We start from the raw sequence: 21,096 nt of genomic DNA on the forward strand, positions 1-21,096 counted from the left end.
ACTGGGCTGTACTGTGAGCACTTTTGGTGGTACTTGGGCAGTGGAAGTGGGACCAAGTGCCTTCTGGGCAGTCCCAGTGCTGGGAAGTCCTGAGCTGTATTGGAGGTAGTACTGGGGACACTGGAGGTTAGTAATGGACTGTACTCGGACACTGGGCTGTACTGAGGGCACTGGGGCTGTACTGGAGGTACTGGTCTGTATTGGGACTCAGGGCTCTACTGGGGACACTGTACTGGGTCACGGCTCTGTACTGGGGGCGCTGTGCTGGCTCTTGGCGCCCTCTGGTGGCCGCGCTCGGTGTTGCAGGAGTCCCGCGGTCTTGGGTCTGGGGGAATACGGGGAATGGCTGAGGGAGTCCTGTCAGGGCCCGGGGACACTGGGGGAGAGGGGGAACACAAAGGGGTTACTGAATTGTCCCTGAGTTTACTGCCTTTTACTGATATGGCCACCATGGCAATGGGTGGGCGCTGGCGACACGGGGGGGGGCTGACACTGAGGGGGTCACTGTAGTTGGCACAGGAGTACATTGGGGTGTGCTCGGTTGTTGTGCGGGCTGTGGGGATTTTTTTTGGCGTCGGGTGTCCTGAAGCCACTGGGAGGTACTGGGATTGCTTGGCAAAACTGGGGGGATACTGGGGAGAGGCTTGGAGGATCCTGGGGAGGGTACTAAGCATCCCTGAGGACATTGTGCAGGTGCTGCTGGAGGTATCTGGGGACACTTGGGAAGAGGGTGACACTGGGCTTGCCTGGTGACACTGGGAGTGCATTGGTGCATGGATGGGGACACTAACCACTGCACCTGTGGGAGGCCTGAGAACACCAGTGGAGGGTCCTGAAGGGGGCTCAAGAGACACAGGGTGGAGTGACTGGAGCTGGTGTTTGAGCACTGGGAGGATGTTCCTGAGGATACTGGGCATAAGGAGCTGAGGACACTGAGAGTGCTTATGGGGTGGGTGGGTGGGGAGCTGTGGTGACTGGGAGCGATGACCAGTGTGAGCTGGTGACAATGGAGACATTTCCATCCACTGCCCCAGTCGCTGCCAGACCCATCAGAACCCCCTCAGTTACAACCACTCCAGGGTCCACAAAAAAGCCGGAGTTGGGCAGGGGTCCTATGTCCCTGGGGATGGCCAGGTCACTGTCTCCAGCCCCAGCTGGGGGCAAAGTGTGCCTCCCCTGACAGAATCGCTGATGCCGGGAGCCGTGGATTGCTGAGCTCAGCCTGCTGCAGATTTCAGGGGGTTTATCTGGGGAGGGCGGGGGGAAGCTCAGCTTAATCCTCGGGTGCTGAGCACAGCACCCCTCCGGGCGGCCCCCTGGGACCTTGTCCCCTGTCCTTGTCCCACATAGGGCGGGCAGCGGTGGCGGCAGCGGAGCAGTCGGTGACGGGCGCAGGGAGGCGAGCGCTGGAGGCTGCGGGAGGCTGGAACGCGTTGCCCATCCTGGTGCTGACCTCCAAGGAGCGGGTGAGCCGCAGGGCAGCGGGGACGAGCATGGGTGCCGGGGCCAGTGCTGAGGAGAAGCACTCCCGTGAGCTGGAGAAGAAGCTCAAGGAAGACGCTGAGAAGGACGCCAGGACAGTCAAGCTGCTGCTGCTGGGTATGAGGGGGGCACCCTGGGGGATACCCATCCTTTGTTCTTCTCATCCCTACAGCTCACCCAATTGCCTCCTGGCACCCCTCAATCCAACCAGCCAACCCAATGTTCCCCTGGCCCTAGATGCACCTCCAAACCTGAGCAGTCCACCCCAAAAGCCCACCCAATGTTTTTCTGACTCCCCTAAAGCCAAACAACCCACCCCAACAGCACTGCCATCCCCAGGCAGCCCTAAGCCCAAGCTGCTCATCTTGACAGATCACCCAATATTTTCCTGATGCCTTCAACACCCCTAAACCCAGACAACCCACCCCAAGAGTGTCTCCAACAGCCTTCTGCTCCCAGGCACTCTTAAAACACATCAACCCAACTCAATATCCCACCCAAAGTCTCCCTGACCCCTCTAAACTCAACCAGCCCAGCCCAAAAGTCTCCCCTGCAGCTGCCCTGCTCCTAAGTATCCTAAAACCAACCAGCCCACCCCAAAACACACTCAACATTTTTCTGACACCACCCAGTACCCTGAAACCCAGCCAGCTGACCCAAAAGCCCACCCAGTGTTTCTCTTGGCTCCTTGGTACCCCTAAGCCAATCCAGCCCACCCAAACAGCTCCCCATTCCCAGGCTTCCCTACTCCAGCTCATCTCAGCAGCTCACCCAACAACTCCCCAGCTCTCCATGCCCTGCCAGGCACCCTGAACCCAACCACCTATCTGAACATCCCACATTAAGACACCCCCCTCCAGCTTCCAGATATCCCCCAAACCCAATGAGCCCACATAGCGTCTCCCTCCCCAACCTCCCCCCCCAACCCAAACCAACCTGCCTCAGGTGCCTTAACCAATGCTACATACCAGCATGAACCTCTAGCAGCCCCTCCCTATCTTACCCCACCCTCCCAGCTCTCCCCATCCAGCCCACACCAGCACCCCTGTTCTTCCCTTCACCCCTGCAGCCCCCCCATCCCTGTGGGTCCCTCCCAGCTGCCCCAGTGGTGCCCATGGGGCACCCTGGACACATGGGGTCATGGGTGCCATGGCCCCCAAGACCCCCAGACCAAGACACATCCCCCTGTGCTGCTGCAGGCCTGGGGCACTGGGTGGTGGGTGGCAAGGTTGTGATTCCACCATGTCCCCTACCCCTCCCCTAGGTCTCCAAGCACATCCCTGGCTGAAACACGGCAGATCCCATTAGCCACAGCAGCTTAGCCCGACCTTAATGCCTGCTGGCACCAGGCTGTAATCCCCCCACCCCACTCTGGCGACCTGGCATGGCCACCGGTGTCCCCCTGGCATACCAGGCAACTGAGGTCCCAGAGGACCAGCATGGGCACCACTGGGACCCATTGTTTGTCCCCACAGGAGCAGGGGAGTCGGGGAAGAGCACCATCGTCAAACAGATGAAGTAAGTGCTATAGGGTGCTGCCTGACCAGGCCCCCCTGTGTCACCAGCCTGCCCCACAGGGTGTCCCTGTCCCACCATGCCTGCCAGTGCCCCATGCCAAAGCCATGGGCGAATCCACCCCTTCAGCTCCATGGCGCCCAGCCCAGCCCCATGCTACACCCATGGGTGCCCTCACCCTGTGGCACCCAGCTCAGCTCCGTGCCCCCCTCCCTGGTCAGGATCATCCATCAGGACGGTTACTCACTGGAAGAATGCCTGGAATTCATTGCCATCATCTACAGCAACACGCTCCAGTCCATGCTGGCCATCGTGCGGGCCATGTCCACCCTCAGCATCCAGTATGGGGACACAGCTCGCCAGGTGAGGAGCACCCCACACCAACCGGGGAGGTCCCTCCATCCCCCTGTCCCTGCTGAGCCTTTCTCCCTCGCAGGATGATGCCCGCAAGCTGCTGCACCTCTCAGACACCATCGAGGAGGGCACCATGCCCAAGGAGATGTCAGACATCATCGGGCGACTCTGGAAGGACACAGGCATCCAGGCCTGCTTCGACCGTGCCTCTGAGTACCAGCTCAATGACTCGGCTGGCTAGTATGTGAACGGGGGGGAGGGTGGTATGCGGGGGGGGGAGGAGTGGTTTGGGGGTGCCAGCAACTGTATCATGCCCTCCACATGCCCGGCCAGCTACCTGTCAGACCTGGAGCGCCTGGTGACCCCCGGCTACGTCCCCACAGAGCAGGACGTGCTGCGCTCCCGTGTCAAGACCACCGGCATCATTGAGACACAGTTCTCCTTCAAAGACCTGAACTTCAGGTAGGGGCCGAACCCCTGGTGAGAGCCAGTGCCGGGGGTTGGGCAGGAAGTTGGGAGGCGTTGCTGACCCCACCGTGCCCTGCCCAGGATGTTTGATGTGGGTGGCCAGCGCTCGGAGCGGAAGAAGTGGATCCACTGCTTCGAGGGGGTGACCTGCATCATCTTCATCGCCGCACTCAGCGCCTACGACATGGTTCTGGTGGAGGATGATGAAGTGGTACGGAAGGCTCTCCAGTCCATACCTTCCTCCCTGCTTCATCCCCATCACCACGTGGGAATTGCCGTGGGGCTGATGGGGCTGTGTCCCTCTGCAGAACCGCATGCACGAGAGCCTGCACCTCTTCAACAGCATCTGCAACCACCGCTACTTCGCCACTACCTCCATCGTCCTCTTCCTCAACAAGAAGGACGTCTTCCAGGAGAAAATCAAGAAGGCTCATCTCAGCATTTGCTTCCCCGACTATGACGGTGAGGGTGGCAGGGTGCAGGTGGGGCAGTGGTGAACAGTTAAGTGCCAGCACCCTGCCAGACACCCACCAGGTGTCCTCAGCACCCCATGAGATGCTGCACTGGCATCACTCATGGACCAGGCAAGGTTTGCCCGCCCCGCGGGGAGACCTGGGTAACACTGGGCCACCACAGGGGGGGACACACCAGCCTAGGAGGTGACCCTGCTCACTGCCACCAGGTCCCAACACCTACGACGACGCGGGCAACTACATCAAGCTGCAGTTCCTGGAGCTGAACATGCGGCGGGACGTGAAGGAGATCTACTCCCACATGACCTGCGCCACTGATACTGAGAACGTCAAGTTCGTCTTCGACGCCGTCACTGACATCATCATCAAGGAGAACCTGAAGGACTGCGGCCTCTTCTGAGCCCCAGCACCCCCTCCCCAGCCCCGCCACTAACCCCCCTCCACCTCTGCAACCATCTCCACTTGCCCTGAACTCCCTAGATCTGACCTGCTCAGCCCAAGCCACCCCTGGGTGGGGGATACTGCCCCACTCCCCCACCCCTGCACCAGCACTCCCACTGGCCACCACCTAGCAGTGCTCAAGGTGCTGGGGCCAGTGAGTGACCCAGCGTGCTGGGTGCCCTTGAGCATTGAAGGGTGCTTGAGAGCCCTGATACCCTTGGAAATGAGGGGGCACTGGGGGTGCCTGGATGCCCTTGGAGGTGGGAAGGGTGCATGGGGGGGACATCTCTGAGTACCCCTTGGAGCTGGAGGACGTGTGGGTGGTCTCTTGGGTACTGAGGATCGCTGGGTATCCTTTGGAGCTTGATAGTGCTGAGGATTTCTTAGTGCCCCTTGAAACTGAGGGTGCTGGGTGGTCCTGGGTTCCCTTGGAGCTGGGGGGCCTCTAGAAACACCTTGGAGCTGAGGGGTGCTGGTAGTCCCCTGATGACCTTTGGCACTGGGAAGGCTGGGTGTCCCCTGGGTGCTGCAGGATGCTGGGGGTCCATGTGGCCCACCAGGTTTAAGGGGTGCTAGATCTCCCTCTGGGCCACAGGCCACTGCATGTCCCAAAGGACTGGGGTCCCCTAGGTGCCAGGAACCCCTTAATGCCACCGTCCTCCTGCTGCAGGGCTGGGGGATGGTCATGGCTGACCCCCCCCCCACAGCACCCCCAGCTGCTGAGCCAGAACCCCTGGGGGGGGCAGCCCTCAGCAACATCCCAGCTCTTCCTGCTGCTGCCTTCACCCCCACACCCAGGAGATACAGGAGAACCCCCCAGGTGATGCCAGCCCATCCCATGTCTCTCTCCCACCCTTAGGGACCTCCCAGACCACCCACAGAGGTGAAGCACCCACCCCAGGGTCAGGGAAGTGTGAGGGGGGAAATCAGTATTTTTTTTTTTTTTTTCTTTCTACATTTTATTATTTCAAACCATGTGAACAATTCGGTAAAACATCCTGTGGGTAAAGCAAGGCCATGGGCACCGGCTGAGGGGGCCCCCCCCTGAGGCTTGGGAGGGGTGACAGCAGGGGCCACTCTGTACAGCAACAGCTAGCCCTACAGAACTAGGCTTAGAAAGAAGAGGGGGGGAGATACAGGCAGCGGGCAGCATCCCCCTGCCCGCCCTCCTGCCCAGCCACTGCCTGCCAGGGGCTGCCCCTCCCTTGGTGAGGCAGGGCGAGGGGCAACGAGGGGGGCTGGGGTGCAGGCCCCCCCCCCAAGGCACACGGTTGGGGGTGGGCTGGCCACCACGTAGCACTTGATGCTTTTAAATAGTTTGGTAAAAAGTTGTCTTTAAAAAGAAGCAACCTGGTCCCAGCCGGTGTGGCATGGTTTTGTTTTTTTTTTTTTTTTTTGCAGTTCCGGGGGGCTTGGGGGGTGGCGTTTTGGTTTGGGTTTTTTTTCCCTTTTTTCCTTTCTTTTCTGATTTACTAAAAGGAATGTCGTCGGTCGTGTTTTCGGCCGGGTGGGTGGCCCCAAGGGGACCCCCCTGTTCCCCCCGTGCCAGCAACACTTGCAATGTAAACACTGAGAGCGCCAGGGCTCAGGAGCGAATAACCAGGGGGGAGGGGGGAAGAAGGTGGGAACTGGAGGAGGTCAGGGGTTAAAAACCAAAATTAAAACCTCTTTTTCCCCAGGAGGGGTGACGCCGGTGAGAAGGAGGATGGCGGGAGATACACAGGCCCTGTCCCCACACTGACTCCCAAAAAGTCTCTTTATGGGGTGAGGGCAGAGGGATGAAACCGAAGAGAAGCAGGAGTGGGGGGGCAGCATGGTCCTTCCTTTGCTGGCACGACGGGGGTCCTAGGAGAGAGTGGGGGGAGAGAGTGTGGGGGGTCTGGGGACAGGGGCAGAGGCACCTGCCACCAGCCTGTGCCACCGAAGGGACAGGAGGCTGCGCCCATCCTGTTCCCAGAGGATGCTCCATGACCACCCCATCTGGGGGGCCTCCAACAGGACCACCACCCACCTGGGCAGCGCCGGCCCTCAGAAGAGCCCACAGTCCTTCAGGTTGTTTTTGATGATGACGTCAGTGACGGCGTCAAAGACGAACTGCACGTTCTTGGTGTCGGTGGCACAGGTGAAGTGGGTGTAGATCTCCTTGGTGTCCTTCCGCTTGTTCAGGTCCTCAAACTTGCTCTGGATGTAGCCGGCCGCCTCGTCGTATTTGTTGGCCCCTGAGGAGGAGGAGATGCCAGGCTGCCCCATGGTTGCCCAGGGACCCCCAACACCAGCACCAAAGGCGTTTTGGCTTGGCTCCCCCTGCTGCCACAGCCACCATCCCAGTGCTGGGATGGATGTTCCCCAGGCACAGGGAGCGAGTCCCAGCTAAACCCCCCAGGGGTGCTGTCTCTTGTCACCTCCCCATCCTCCCCCCACCCTCTAAGGCACCCCAAAAACCACTGCACTCCACTTGCTGCCCCAGTGCCCCACTCCATAGGCACAGGAGAGCCACCCTATCCATTCCCAGCCTCTCCTGCCACACTACTGAGGAGGGGCACCAAGGGTCGCAGCGGTACCTGTGTACTCAGGGAAGCAAATAGTCAGGGGGCTGTGCACAATCTTCTCCTCGAAGAGGTCCTTCTTGTTGAGGAAGAGGATGATGGATGTGTCTGTGAACCACTTGTTGTTGCAGATGCTGTCAAACAGCTTCATGCTCTCATGCATGCGGTTCTGGTGTGGGAGACAGTAGCCTGAGATGGGCAGGGACCCCCAGACAGTGCCCATCTCACTGCTGCCAAACCTGCTGCAACCCCTGGGCAGGAGGTGCCAAGGGTCCAGCTTAGGTCACAGTGGCCAGGGAGCTGGTGGCCACCAGAGAAGGGGGTGCTCCCTCAGCCCCCTGAGGAGGGGATGGGTCATGGTGCAAGCTTCATCCAGCCCCCCAGCTCACCATCTCCTCGTCCTCAGCCAGCACCAGGTCATAGGCACTCAGGGCCACGCAGAAGATGATGGCTGTCACTCCCTCAAAGCAGTGGATCCACTTCTTCCGCTCTGAGCGCTGGCCACCCACATCAAACATCCTGGGAAGGGAGATGACATGGTGCTGGGTGGCAGCTCCCAGCCCTACCTCACTCACCCCACTCCCTGCCTCAGTTTCCTTGGCTGAAAATTTCCTAGAGCAGGAGCTGTCGGCACCAGCACAGGCGATCACAGTGTCCTCACCACAGGGGTTTTGCCAGCACCATGGATCTGCCCCAGCACCTGCCACCCACCCCAGGGGCAGAGTGGTGTCTGGGCTTTTGGACTGAGGGGTACTTCGCCAAGCAGCTCAGCAGGATTATGGGCCGCAAAAGGGGCTCTGGGGATGATCCCAGTGCATCCCAGGATGACCCATGGGCAGCAGAGGATGCCCTGCCACCATGGAGAAGAGCCCGTCAGCAGTGCCACAGCCACCCCCCAGCTGGACAGGAGGCTTCTGCAGTGCTGTGCCACCCAAAACCTTTGCCTTTCTGCCACCCCAGAGCACGGCCCGGGCAACGGGCCAAGTGCCTCCAGCCCACCGGGGTGGCACAGGGGCTCCTGGGGCAGTCCCAGCAGACCTTTCTGCTGGCAGCTACGGACTAAATCCCCCGGGATGCAAGCGATGCCAGCTTCTCTTGCCTGGGAAACCGGAGCCCTGGCTATTTCCCATGGGTTTTCAGTGGAAAAACAACCCCATGGTCAGCAGCGGGCAGCAGCGCCGACGCCTGATGCCGGGACCCCTATTCCCCCCCCCCGCCAGCAACCCGACAGCAGCGGAAGCGGCGTCACGGCATGAAGGACACCTCCCCCCTTCCCCTCCGCGCCAGAGGCTGGGTCCGCCCCCGGGCCGAGCCCTGCGAGACTTTTTTGAGGCTACTCCGGCTATTTCGGCGTTTTCCGCTCTTTCCGAGGCAGCAGCTCCCGCCATGAGCAAACCCGGAGAGCTCGGTGCCAACGGGATCCAGCCCGGCACGGGGAGGAAGGATGTTGGTTTTTTGGTTTTGTTTTTTGTTTGGTTTGGGTTTTTTGCCTTAGAAAACGCAAAAAGGGAAAGGGCGGGTCGTACTTGAAGTGCAGGTCCTTGAAGGTGAAGTGGGTCTCTACGATGCCTGTGGTCTTCACCCTGGTGCGCAGCACATCCTGCTGGGTGGGGATGTAGTCGGCACGGGCTATCCTCTCCAGGTCGTTCAGATAGCTGGGGGAGGGAGCAGAATGGTGCTGTGGAAGCTGGACCGTGGGGCATGACCCACCCAAATCCCACGGCACATCCCCACACCACCCCAGGGGGTTCCCTTGTCTGCGTGGTCCATCCGAGGTGGGCAGTTCTGGGGTATCACTTACACCCTGCTGTCACCTCACGGCCCAGGCAGGGCAGGGGATCCTACCCGCACACCAGGGTCACCCCACAGCCCGGGCTGGGGCAACAAGGGGACACAGAGAACTCGGGGCAGGGGAGAGGAAGCAGATGGGGCCGGGGGGCTCCCCCCCCGACCCCCCCCGGCTGTTTGCACGGGGGAAACAGCAAGAGGAAAGTATTCAGTGCTATGACAACCAGCCGCAGCGCCGGCGGAAACAATCGATGGCGCCGTGCCATTTATAGTCAAAAAACACAAAGGGCCGGCAGCCAGGGAGGAAGCGGGAGGCCGGAGGGACGGGGAGCAGCGCGGCTGGGGGGCTGCTGCCTACCCCAAGCCCCCCCTGGGATTGCACTGCCTGCCCAGCCCTGCCAGATCCCGGTGCCTCAGGTCTCCAAAGCTACTGGGACCAGCTGAAGGCTACCACGGGGATCAAGGTGGGTTTCCATTTCTCCCGTTGCTTTAATTGGGTTAATATAACCAGGCTCCTTTAAGCAAATTAAGCTTGTGTTAATTAAAGCGCTTGCAGCCACATAATCTGGTGAAAGCCAGATTACAGCTCTCCAGGCTGCGGGGATCCCTGGCTCTGATGGCAGCACAGCTGCTCACCAGCTCCATGGGGAGCCATGGGTGCCCCAGGACCCCACCACGGGTGTGAGGGCCAGGGGCCAGCACGTCGCCACGGAGCAGCTCAAAAACAGCCGGAAACACACGCGGCCTCCAGCTGACAGAAAAACAGGAAACACCACGGCAGAGCCATGCAAGGCGCATGCTGGCAGTGCTCGGACCTCGCACCCATCCCTGCGGTGCCGGTGAGTGCCCACCCTGGCACCCCAACAGGCTCCTAATGCACAGGGTGCCCTGTGCCAGCAGCACCGTGGGAGCAGCACCGTCCCTGCAAGGATGGACGGGACACTGGCTACTCCACTGGTGTCTCCTGCTGGAAAAAGATGGAAGAAAACACCTCAAGGGGCTCCTAACAAACACTTCTCCAAACCACACGTGTCAAAAGTGCTCTGTACACACACCTACAGCAAGACTTAATTTGCAGACATTTTGCAGATGCATTTGCTGGAACTGCGGGTGAGAGCTGCCAAGGTACACGTGTTCCTCCAAACCAGCACCCAGGGTACCTCATGACCCTGCCAGGGACATGCTGGCAGTAGCTGGGGGGAGCAATGGGGCTAAGGGGCCCGTGAAGGTTGGGGGGGGCCAGGCAGGAGGAAGTGAAACCCACGGGTGCTGGAGGAAAGCACCAGCAGGAGCTTCTCTGGGGTCAGTGCTTGCATGGAGCTCTCCTACTAACCTCTTCCCTCCATGACCTCCACGCAGGAGGGGAACCCACCAGTGCCAAGCAGGAGGGGACAGCTGAGCTGGCACAGGGGGAGACCATGTAGCCCCAGGATGGTGGCAAGTCTCGAGGGTGCCAAAGAGACCAGCTTTGGTGGGGGTTTCCTGGCACACCAGGAGCTCCCCAACACACTCCTTTGCTGCAGTCCTGGGCAGAGAGGGCAGGAGGGCACCATGCAAGCTGCATGTGGCCTCGGCTGCAACGCTCTCTCCAGCAATCATACTTTAGACAGATTAACTTATTTATTAAATCTCTTCAGGGATAAACCCAAACAGATGCAGGCAATTTATCTAGCTAAACACTGGCTTGCTGGTTAATACGTCAGCATAATGCCAGCTCCTTCTGTGTAAATTCAGTTAGACCTAACAAGTAGCCCCTTTTGTGCAGCCTGTTCATCCTACTCAGATGTAAGGGTCCCTGGTGCTTTCCTTGGTGCTTTCCTTGCTTTCCTCCTGTCTTCATTGCCCATGCCTATGGGCACAGGGCTGTGCAGGATGCCTGGCTGTGCTCACACTGGGGGGGGGGGCATCTCAGGATGCAGAGGCCAGTGGAGAGAATTCCAAGGAAGGGCAGTGGGCATGGAGCAATGGCAGGAGGGGGATGCCCTGCTGCCCCCCATCCCAGGGGACACAGCACCCCGACAGAGGAGGAAACAGCTTATGAAACATCCGCCTTCCCAGTTCTGCACCAGTTACCCAGCGCCGGGCAGGATGGGGAACGGCAGCCCTCGGGGGGGATTTTCTGTTGCCCAATAAAAGCGACACATCCTGCACAGCTCAGAGCTGGGGGAGAGGAGCAGGGGTACTCACTAGGCAGCTGAGTCGTTCAGCTGGTACTCTCGGGAGCGGTTGAAGCACGCCTGCACCCCATTGTCAGCCCACAGCCTCCGGATGACGTTGGCCAGGTCCTCAGGCATGATGCCCTGCTCCTCAGCAGTGCAGGAGAGCGCAAACAGCTGCCGAGCATCATCCTACAGGATAAAGCCAGGGCATGACCAGCAGCACGGGGTTATGGAGGCTTGCTCTGCCCCAAAAAAACTGGCTAGAGCCCACCGTGTCCCTCCCAGACAGCAAGCCAGGAGATCTGGTAGTGGATGGTAACGAGATCCCCTGCATCCACAGGAGCCATGCCATGACAGGCCACTCCTGGGTTATGCTTTGGGTTCCTCCATCCCCAGCAGCAAGGAATAGAGGTCACAGCTGGCTGGGGAGCAGAGGACTTAGGCAGGGCCACCCTTAAGCCTGGTCCAGTTTAGGGCACATCTTTTTTTGTCCCCCCAAACTTCCCACCACTGACAGTGCCTGGAGGTCACTGCCTGCTATCCTGCCAGCAGGAGTAGATTGGGTACTCACCGCTCTGGAGGAGTCTCCAAAGTCAATCTGCAGGTTCCCCATCGCCTTGATGATGGCCATGATGGACTGGATGGTGTTGCTGTAGACCACAGCTTTGTACTGCCGGCACTCCTCCTCTGAGTATCCATCCTCATGGATTATCCTGGGGCAGGGAAGAGACACAGGCAAGGTCAGCCCTTTGTGGAGCACCCCCCATGCATGCTTTGTGGCAACACCAATAGGGAGCTTTCCCCAGCCAACACTGGTTTGTGAGCCTGTGGCTGAGGTCTGCAGGGTGTCAGCCATAGAAAGGACCACTTACTTCATCTGTTTGACGATGGTGCTCTTCCCAGACTCGCCAGCACCTGTGGAGACATGAGAAGTGGCAATGAGCCACCAACCTCCTTCCCTACCCTACTGGGAACCCCCAGCCTGGGGAGGGAGTGTGGTGGGTGCTTCAGCCATCAGAAAAGAGCTCTCAGTGTTGGCAGAAGCAGCTGCTTGGATGGGCCCTGCATATTGGCTTTCATCCCAGCTGCTGGATCCCACATCCCTATTGCATTGGGGGATGATGCAGCACCAGCCCCACCACATGCCCACAACTGGAGTGAGAACACTGAGATGCTGGTGCCAGCAGGTACAGGCAGGGGCTCAGGAAGCCTTGAGAAGAGGCTTCCACCTCCGCCAGCCAGCTCCAGCAGCTCCCGGGGGGATCAGCCACTCCCAGGTTGCTTCTGAACCAGAACACACTGCCAGCCCGCTGGGTCCTGCGCCCTGGCCCAGCTGCAGAGGCAGCTGCCAACAGGGGAAGCTGATGGCTTTTGAGGTGGGTTTATTTTCCAGCATCCAAACACAGGATGCCAGGGGTTCAGAGGGGACAGCTGGGCACTTAAGGCTCCCCATCTGCCACCCTATCCCCTTTGGGGATGTCACCCTTGTGAAGGTGACATGTAGATCCCTCCCAGTGTGCCCCTCCCTCTCCAGGATGGGAGTGGGGAAGGAGCAAAGTCAAGAGTCACCCTGGCTGCAGAGAACAGGAAGCTGAAAGGGGAAGCTGAAAAGAACGGTGCATGTCACTTGTCCCCTCTCCAGACGGGGAGTGATACTGAGATGGATGAACATCTAGCTTGCCTCACCCTGGAATCCCCAGCAGTATGAACCCCTTTTGGCAGGGACCACACCTCCAGGTGCTTATACCAGGGGATCCCACAAGCTGAGTCCATCCCTGTGTCCTCTTCCACCACTCGGGGGGGGTCCTCTTCAATGCTACCCTCAGCCCCTGAGCTGCCCTTATGGGAGGCTCCAAGCAGGCAGTGGCAGGGCTGTGCCAGCACAGCCAGAGAGGGGAAAAGACATTGTAAGTGTTTAAAAAAAAAAAAAATTAAATCGAGATTATGCTAAAATTAAGTGGGAAAAACAGCTTGCCATGCCAGCTGAGACATAGTGGCAAGAAACAAATGCCTTCTGCCCATGCCCGTGCAAATGGCAGGAATGTGACCTACAGGTGATGGGCATGCACAGGGGGCCATATAGATGCCATACAGACCCCACATCTCAAAGGCTTTGTTCAAGCCCCGAGGTCAGCTCAGCTCGGCGGGGCTCTCCAGCATTGCCGGGACATGGCACCGCCCAGCTCTGCCGACCCAGCCTCCGCCGGCACCCTCAGGATGCTGACATGGCACCAGGCACAGCCCAGCCAGCCTCCGTGGTCAGTGCTGGCAACCCCTGTCCGGAGCTGAGAGCAGGGTGGGGAAGGACTCAGTGTATCCCTTCATTTTTTCCACTAAATTCCTCTGGTTTCTGGCAACGCTGACCCGTACTGCTGGGCTCAGCAGTCAGGGCTGGCTGCACTCACCATGCCCTTTGTCGATGGGAAGGGAAACTGAGGCATACAGCAAGAGAGGACTCTGCTGATAAGTGTCCCTGGGGTGAGATAACGAGACAGTCATTTTCTGCCCTGAACAGCCCTCCCCGGGACCTCCTGCCCGCTCCCGGCAGTGTCAGTCACCGCCGGCAGGGTGACAGTAATTAGCCTTCCCCTCGCTCCCAATTTCCTTTTCAAATCACCACGTTTGCCTAACGAAAGGGGTCAGGTAATTGCTGGGGAAGCTGCGCACTTCACACACACACTCCCTCCCCCCCCCCCCCCCCCCCCCGAAGTGTCACTCCCAGCATTTGCACCCCGACTCACACCCAGCCGAGGGCGGAGGATCCTTCCCGGCCCCCCCGGGCGAGCACGACAGAGAGGAAGGGCTTCCAATCCCCGGAAAACCCCGGCTGCCGCCCATTCAACCCCAAAACAATCCCTGGGCTGGGCGCCAGCGGCCCGTTTCCACCCTCCGACCCAAAGCATGCAGGATCAGGGGGGCTTCACATCCTTCAGCCCCCCAACACTGGCTACGCATTGCGGGGGATGGAAAGAAACCCCCCCCAATATGGGGTTACACCACCACCTGGCCTCCTCCAGCCCTGCCTGCTGGGACAAGGCAGCGTTCATTCCCAGAGCAGTTATCTGTCAAAAACAAGAGGGAAGAACTCACTCGGACTGAATTTCTCCCCCCTCCCCTCCCCCTTTTTTTTTTTTTCGTTAAAAGCAATCTTCAAAAATCTAAAATAAGCAAGCAGCTGCCCAGCTCCAAAGCGTTCCATTAATCCACCAAGAAGAAATGTTGCAGCCAACATATATTTTGTAGCCCATGATTTGAGCTGCTTCCTGGACAACATTATATTTAATGCAATATATACAATGTATTTCTGGGCAGCATATATGTAATTCCATGAATTTAAGAAGCAGGCCACAGGTTTTGGGGTCCACCTCGCCCCACATCCCCATAAAGCAATTTTGCATATTGCTGTGAAGCACCCTTCTGTTTTATGCCTTCAAACATTCATGTATGGATGGAAGTGATGCACAGCTGGAAAATATTCCTTATTACAGGAATTTAATCCACCAGCAGGTCTAGGGCCAGCCCCATGCCCAGCATTGTGCTGACAAGTCTTCCCGGCCCAGCAAACAGCAGCTCTTATTTGTGCCTGGATTTGCTGAGGGTTTTTCCTGCTGGGGAAATCTGCCTATCCCCTTCCCACAGGATGGCTGGGCAGACAGCTGGACAGGGGGTGGCTGCAGACCCCACTCCCGTCAGCACCCACGAGGTCCTTGTCATCAAACAGGACTTTTGAAGGGGTGTGTTAAAAGCAGACTTATCCTAAAGACTGAAAAAATAATAAAAAGAGATTCCCCTCAGCATTTTCCTTCCTACCCAAAATAGATGGAAAATTGCTGTAAAAATAATCGAGTTTTTTTAAAACCCCACAGTGACACAGGGCATTTTTCCCAGTGGCCGTCCCATTCCGGCACAGGGCTGGCTGCTTCCCAGGAGGAGCCTTGGCATTGGCAGCTGGTGGGATGCTGTGTCCCAGGCAAGACCTCCAAAAATTGAGAGACACCAGGGAGGTGCAGATGCATTGACTACCATCCAAGGAGAGTCATCCCAGCCCGGCAATTAACCCACAAAAATAAACCAAATAAATTAGCAGTGGGAAAGACATTTGGAGCTCACGAGGGAGGAGGGGGTGGTCTGGGGACACTTTCCCGGGGGAAGCACGGCAAACACACCCCCATTGCCGACAAGGGCCACTGCTGTTGGCAAGATGGACAAAAACATCCTTGTGCCAGACTTCTTCCAGGAATCCCAGAACTTTGCTGCTCTGTTTCTGCCTCAACCATATCAGTTCTTCACCCCTCCTGGTACCAGCCATCTCCGTACCCTCCCCCTCTGGCACAGGCAGTGACCTCTCCCCTCTGTCTGAACACCTCTGGGGTCACCAACATCAATTTTGGGTTTCAGACATAGAAAAGGGAGTTCCAGAAGACCATCAACCACCATGCCCCCCCAGCTGCTCCAGACATGGGGTTACCACAATGCTCCCCATATTTCTCCCCCCCAAACATCCAAGTGGCTCTGGTGCAGCCCATGCCACAGAGAAGCTCCTAGCAGTGCCATGTCCCCACACCTGGGTGCCACCATCCCTTCCATCTTGTTCCGATGGGATGTGGGCCCACCCACCCGTAAAGCCAGGATGCCACCAGTACCTTGCTCCCCTCCATGGGTTTTCCACCGGGGGGTTGGAGGATTACTCAGCTCCCCCAGCTCTGGTGATTCAGCCAGCCTCCAGCACGGAAACCTGCGCTCCAGCTTGGAGCAGGAAACTGGCTACAGTAGCAGTGCCCTTCTTCTGTAAGGGTATATACAAGGAAAGCTCTGTATCTGCTTTTTAGTATCTATATAAATCAATTCATATATTGCTTCAGACAAAAGAGTAATATATATTTCTGTATATATACAAAAAATATGTAAAAATATATACAGAACATACACACACACAAGCTTGATGCCTCTCTGGGCAATGCCTAAGTACTCATCGCTGAGCTGCAGGCAGCTGCCTGCACCTGAGATATCACCAGAGGGGACATGGGGGTGACCCATCCCAGCGCCTGGGTACCAAGCTCCTTCCTCCCATTCCAACCCAGGGGATAGGATGTGGGGTCCCCCTGGAATTAAAAGCACTGAACTCTCCCCTTCTCCTCCTCCTTCCCCCCCATAGCACCCACTCGTGTGCCACCAATGTCCCCATCAAACAGGGGACTCGGTCCCCTCCCATCACCCTGGGCTGGGGCGGAAAGAGGGACAAAAACAAAACCCCAAGATGGGACAAAGTGCAGAAAAGGCATCCGCCTGCACAGGAGCCCAGGGCAATGCCAGGGACACGAAGCCTCCGAAAGTCACAGCTGGTCCCTCCCTTCCTCTATTTTTATGCAAGCCAAAAAAAAAAAAAAAAAAAAGAAACAAACCATAAAAAAAAACGTTGCTGAGCCCTGCCCTGGCTGCCCTCACCCCAGCCACAGCAGCAGGGCTTGGTACAGGCAGCTGCTCCCCACTCAGTGGTGTGGGATGTGAGTGGAGTATCCTCGCCCTGAGGATACCACCCCCAGCACCAAAAACCACTGGGGTACCTTCTCCTACCTTGGGCACCTTCCCAGCTTCAAATGCCTCCTGGACCACCCAGAAATACTTTTGCTTTCTAATCCTTTTCTAGAAAGATAAGGAATTAGGAGCTTTGAGCACAGGGACGACCTGCCTGCTGTAATCCTGCATCCCCACAGAGCATCCCAGCTCCATGGGCAGGGAGGGCTGGTGACTCCAGTGGGTTGAGCACTGCTGCACGGCGTGATGCTCCAGGTGCTGGTGGTGGCTCCCAGCCTCTCCCAGCACCAAAAGGTTGGGAGGTTTCTGCTCTCCAGGACACAGAGAGTGGAAGAAAGGCCGAAGAAGGCTCACAGCCACACATGGAGCATGGTACCATGCCCCACAATGGCTTTGCCAGCCATACCCAAGCCCTCCATGGTGCTGGAGGCCAGTTCAACCCTGTGCTCCCACTGCCACCACTGCACACTGAGACCAATACTCTGTGCTGTCACCGTGTCCTGTCCTGCAGCTCCCAGCCCTGTTGCGGGACAGCACAAGTCACCAGCAAAACCCACAAAACCACACAGTGCTTAGGAGAAGCAACTTCCCTTCATGCTGCAGGACGATTTAGGATGGAAGGTGAAATCACGTTCCTCCATAGTTTCTCCTCCTGATTTTTCTTCCAGTCATGGGGGAAAAAACAGCAGGCAACAGGGATGTGGGAGCATCCCCTGGGAACTGTATTGCCACCTCGAGGGGTTCTTGTGAAGGAGGCAGTGCTGCAAGCAGCAGCCCCTGGGGTGGGACAATGACAACTCCATCTACCCAGCCCCTCCCTGCCTGCTTGGGAGGATTTTCCGGCCATGGGTCAGCTCGGAAATGGGAAGCAGTGACCCAGGACTCCAGCACTATTTACACCTGAACAGCTGTGAGGGGGAAAAAAAAACATTAAATAAATAAATAAATAAAACAAAAGGAGCTGATTTGCTCTATTTTTGGGTTCAGAAACCAGATGAGATCAGAAACAGCACTCACAAATGCTGGCCCTGGCAGAAGGGAGTGCCACCATCCTCCTCCCGCCTCTGCTTAGGGACAGAGCAGGACACAGGACAGGGATGCTGGCCAGCCAGCCCTTGCCACAACCCTCACTGACCGGCTCCCCCAGCCTGGCCACCCAGAGCCGACAGCACCAAAAGCCCTGAGAAGAAAGGGTGCCAACCCCCCCAGGACAGCTGCACCCTGGTTCACCCTTATACAAGCCAGCAGCAAGGCCCATCACAAGAGCAGGTCACAGAGAAGGGGAGCACGTGTTCCCACAACAGTCTGCAAACCCCGGGGGGTTTCACCCCACTGGCACCCTCCCCACCCCGGAAACAAGCGGGTTGGTGAGCTTGCACAACAGCCGAGCCCCTCCCACCACCGACGGCGCAGACCCTCACCCAAGCTTCCCCAAGATGGGTCTTGCCGCCGGCACGGCAAAAATAAAACAATAAAACCTAAAAACCCCAAACGCTCTGTTAAACGAGCATTTCGAGGCGTTAATTACGTCTTTCTCAAGGCAAGCAGAGGTTGAGCAAATAAAGGGCTGCCGGATTTCGGCGTGACTTCCTGCTGCCGGCTGCTTCCTCTGCCGATGGCGACGAGCCGAAAGACATTTTCTGCCGGTTCTCCCCAGGCAGCAGCCGGGGGTTTCTCCACCCATCCCGGGGTCCCCCCACCCTACAGTGCCGTGGGAGCCCCGCACGCTCCTGCCTCACACCTGGAGCGGGGCTCTCCCTGGGAAATTTAAGAAACGGAATTAAAGAAAAAAACAACCCCGACTGGGAGTTATTAAAAAAAAAAAAAAAAAAAAAAAATGAAAGCGGCTGCCTTGCCCGCAGGCGGAGGGCAGGTCTGTGAACGCCCACAGGAGCATCGCCGGGGCGCTTTGAAGAGCGCGAGCGGCCCGTTATCGGTATAGGAATCGGGTACCCGTGGGGCAGGGCGCCCGTGGGCTGGGGGGGTCCGAGGCCCCTGCTCCCCCACAGCGAGGAGAGGGCGAAGGTGAGTTCGAGGGGCTTGGGCCCATCCCAGAGTGGGCAACGGGTGCCTGTCAGCCTCCACCCCAGCCAGCATGGGGCTAGGGAGAGCCCATGGACGGCCCCCCACCGGGGCTGCCGGGGCACCCGGGCTGCAGGTGGGCTGGAGTACTCGCACTTTAGGGTTCTCTACTGGTGGGGGCCAGCCAGGAGGATGAGGATGCTCCCACTTGCACCCCTAAGAGATGTGCCAAGGCTGGATAGCAATGGGGTTGGGGAAAGAGCAACATAGTGAGGGTGTGCTGGCACCCCATTTGTGGGGGAAACCCCAGGGTCTGGGGTGGGGCTAGCACCCTGCTCCTCGGGGACACCGTGGCTGGCTGTAGGGCCAGTAGCCCACTCTGAGAGGACCCCCAAAGCCTGTAGTGGGGCTTGCTCCCTGGGGGTCCCCAAAGCCCAGGGTGGGGCTGGCACCTCCACTCCAAGTGGAATCCCCAAACCCTGGGTTATGGCCAACACCCCACCCCAGTGGAGACCCCCAGGGACTACTTCAGGGCCTGCAACCCATTCCCACAGGAGATTTGTGGCACAGGGTGAACACCCCACTCCTGGGGAGGACCCCCAAGGCCTGCGGTGGGGCCAGCACCCACTCCTGGGGGAGCCTGGGGCGGGGAAGAGGGACCCCACTCCTCGGGGGGAGTTCCCTGGGGCCGATTTCCCATCGCGAGGGGTGGGGGGGGATACCGACGCCAGGGCTGGGCCCAGCATCCCGCTTCTGGGTGATACCAAGGCAGGGCCGGCAGCTGCCGCCGCTTGGTATCGCGCCTGGCCGCCGGGCAATCCGGGGCGTGGCGGCGGGCCCGGGGAGCCCGGAGGTGTCCCGGGGGGTCTCACCCAACAGCAGCAGCTTCACCTCCCGCGCCGCCTTCTCGCCGTCCTCCCGCAGGTTCTTGTCGATCATGCGGGAGCGCTCGGCGGCCGCCTTGTCCTCGGCGCTCACGGTGCAGCCCATGGCGGCGGCGGCGGCGGCGGCTGCTGCGCGCGCCCGCGGCTCCCACCGGACCGGCCCCGCCCGCCCCGGCGCGCGCGGCCACGGGAAGGGCGGGGCCACGGGAAGGGCGGGGCGGTAGGCGGGGACTCGGTGGTGAGGGGGCGTGGCCCCGGTGGCCTGGGCGGGCAAGGGAGCGGGGTCTCACCCGCCACCAGCGGGACCCGCCCCGCGGGGGGACTCGGTGTGCTCGGGGCAGGGGGCCCGTGGCATCGGTGTGCCCGGGGCAGCCATGGGGAGGGAGCTCGAGTCTGGGTGCTTTACTTTGGGCCCTGGGGTGCTTTTGGGGGCAGAGAGAGGGGTGCAGCCCTGAGCTGGTGGTGTTGGGGAGGTGCTGCGCCTCAGGGCCACCTGCTGTGGGGACAGGGTGTGGCAAGGTGGTGGCTTAGCCCTTGAGGACCCACGTGCCACCTTGCCTGATGTGGAGGGTGCCAGGGCTGGTGGTGAGCGTGGGAAGGGATGGGCAGGATGGGGCCGGGCTGGGTGGCGCACACAGCCGCTCTCGTACTCTCGAGGAGTGGGGTACCTTGGCACTTGCCCATCCCAGTTCCCAGGGCTCTCCCCTGGGAACCAGAACCCCCGCGCAAGCCGAGGAGCTGTGCCATCTGCCCCCCGGGAGTTGGCCCCTGCCCAGAAACCCTCCCAGCCCTGTGTCTATCCCTCGCCGACCCCCTGGGCCCCCTCTCACCCCCGAGCTGACACCTCCGGAGCAGGGAGGGGGCAGCAGTGGGTGATCCACTCTAGAAGCCGCTGCCAAGGGAAGGGCTGTAGCCCCCCCCCCCCCTTCCCTTCGCAGCCCCGCCGTGGGGTCCGTGGGCCCGACGTGGAAGGATCAGGGCTGTTCCCGTGGGAGCGGGCTGCAGCGTTAATAAGGCTTCGCTAACGAGCTGGCGTCGTGCCCGGGCCTGAGGCCGGCTGGAGTAAAGCCCCGTATGCGCGAGTAGGGTGGAGAGGGGCGACACGGGGGGCTTAACCCGACTTCATGATGGACCTGGGAGAGGGTAGTGGGGGGCTTGGGGCTGCTCCCGGGAAGTGGGTGTGCGTGTTGTGGGTCACCTGCTGCCCTGGCACCAAGTACGGGATGCCCACAGCGCCACTTCCACTGCAGTTCCGGCCACCTCCCGGGGACCCGCTCCGGGCCTGCTCCCACGGGGGTCCCACCTCTCAGGGTCCTGCTCATCCTGGGCCCCACTCCTCAGGGGTCCTAATTCCCGAGGGTCGTACTTCCCGTGCTGTCTCTCTCTCCCGGGGGCCCAATCTCCGAGGTCCATCCCAGGGGTCCCATTC

The 21,096-nt window shown here is 59.4% G+C and overlaps 2 protein-coding genes across 2 annotated transcripts; one reads left to right on the plus strand and one right to left on the minus strand.

The window, feature by feature from the left end:
• The first annotated feature begins 1,477 nt into the window (after positions 1-1,477).
• On the plus strand, positions 1,478-4,854 carry GNAT1 (G protein subunit alpha transducin 1). Its single transcript, XM_071755770.1, has 8 exons — positions 1,478-1,599; positions 2,958-3,000; positions 3,219-3,360; positions 3,434-3,591; positions 3,685-3,813; positions 3,901-4,030; positions 4,128-4,281; positions 4,502-4,854. The coding sequence occupies exons 1-8, from the start codon at positions 1,494-1,496 to the stop codon at positions 4,690-4,692; spliced, it is 1,053 nt and encodes a 350-aa protein (XP_071611871.1). The 5' UTR covers positions 1,478-1,493; the 3' UTR covers positions 4,693-4,854.
• An 811-nt stretch (positions 4,855-5,665) lies between these two features.
• Positions 5,666-19,863, minus strand: GNAI2 (G protein subunit alpha i2). Its single transcript, XM_071755769.1, has 9 exons — positions 19,656-19,863; positions 12,099-12,141; positions 11,798-11,939; positions 11,255-11,415; positions 8,806-8,934; positions 7,669-7,798; positions 7,295-7,448; positions 6,745-6,952; positions 5,666-6,578 (listed from the first exon to the last, which is right to left on the minus strand). Exons 1-8 carry the CDS (start codon positions 19,771-19,773, stop codon positions 6,762-6,764), a joined length of 1,068 nt encoding a protein of 355 aa, XP_071611870.1. The 5' UTR covers positions 19,774-19,863; the 3' UTR covers positions 5,666-6,578; positions 6,745-6,761.
• Between the last annotated feature and the right edge of the window lie 1,233 nt (positions 19,864-21,096).

This window comes from Heliangelus exortis, chromosome 12 (assembly GCF_036169615.1).
Source record: "Heliangelus exortis chromosome 12, bHelExo1.hap1, whole genome shotgun sequence".
NCBI lineage: Eukaryota > Metazoa > Chordata > Aves > Apodiformes > Trochilidae > Heliangelus > Heliangelus exortis.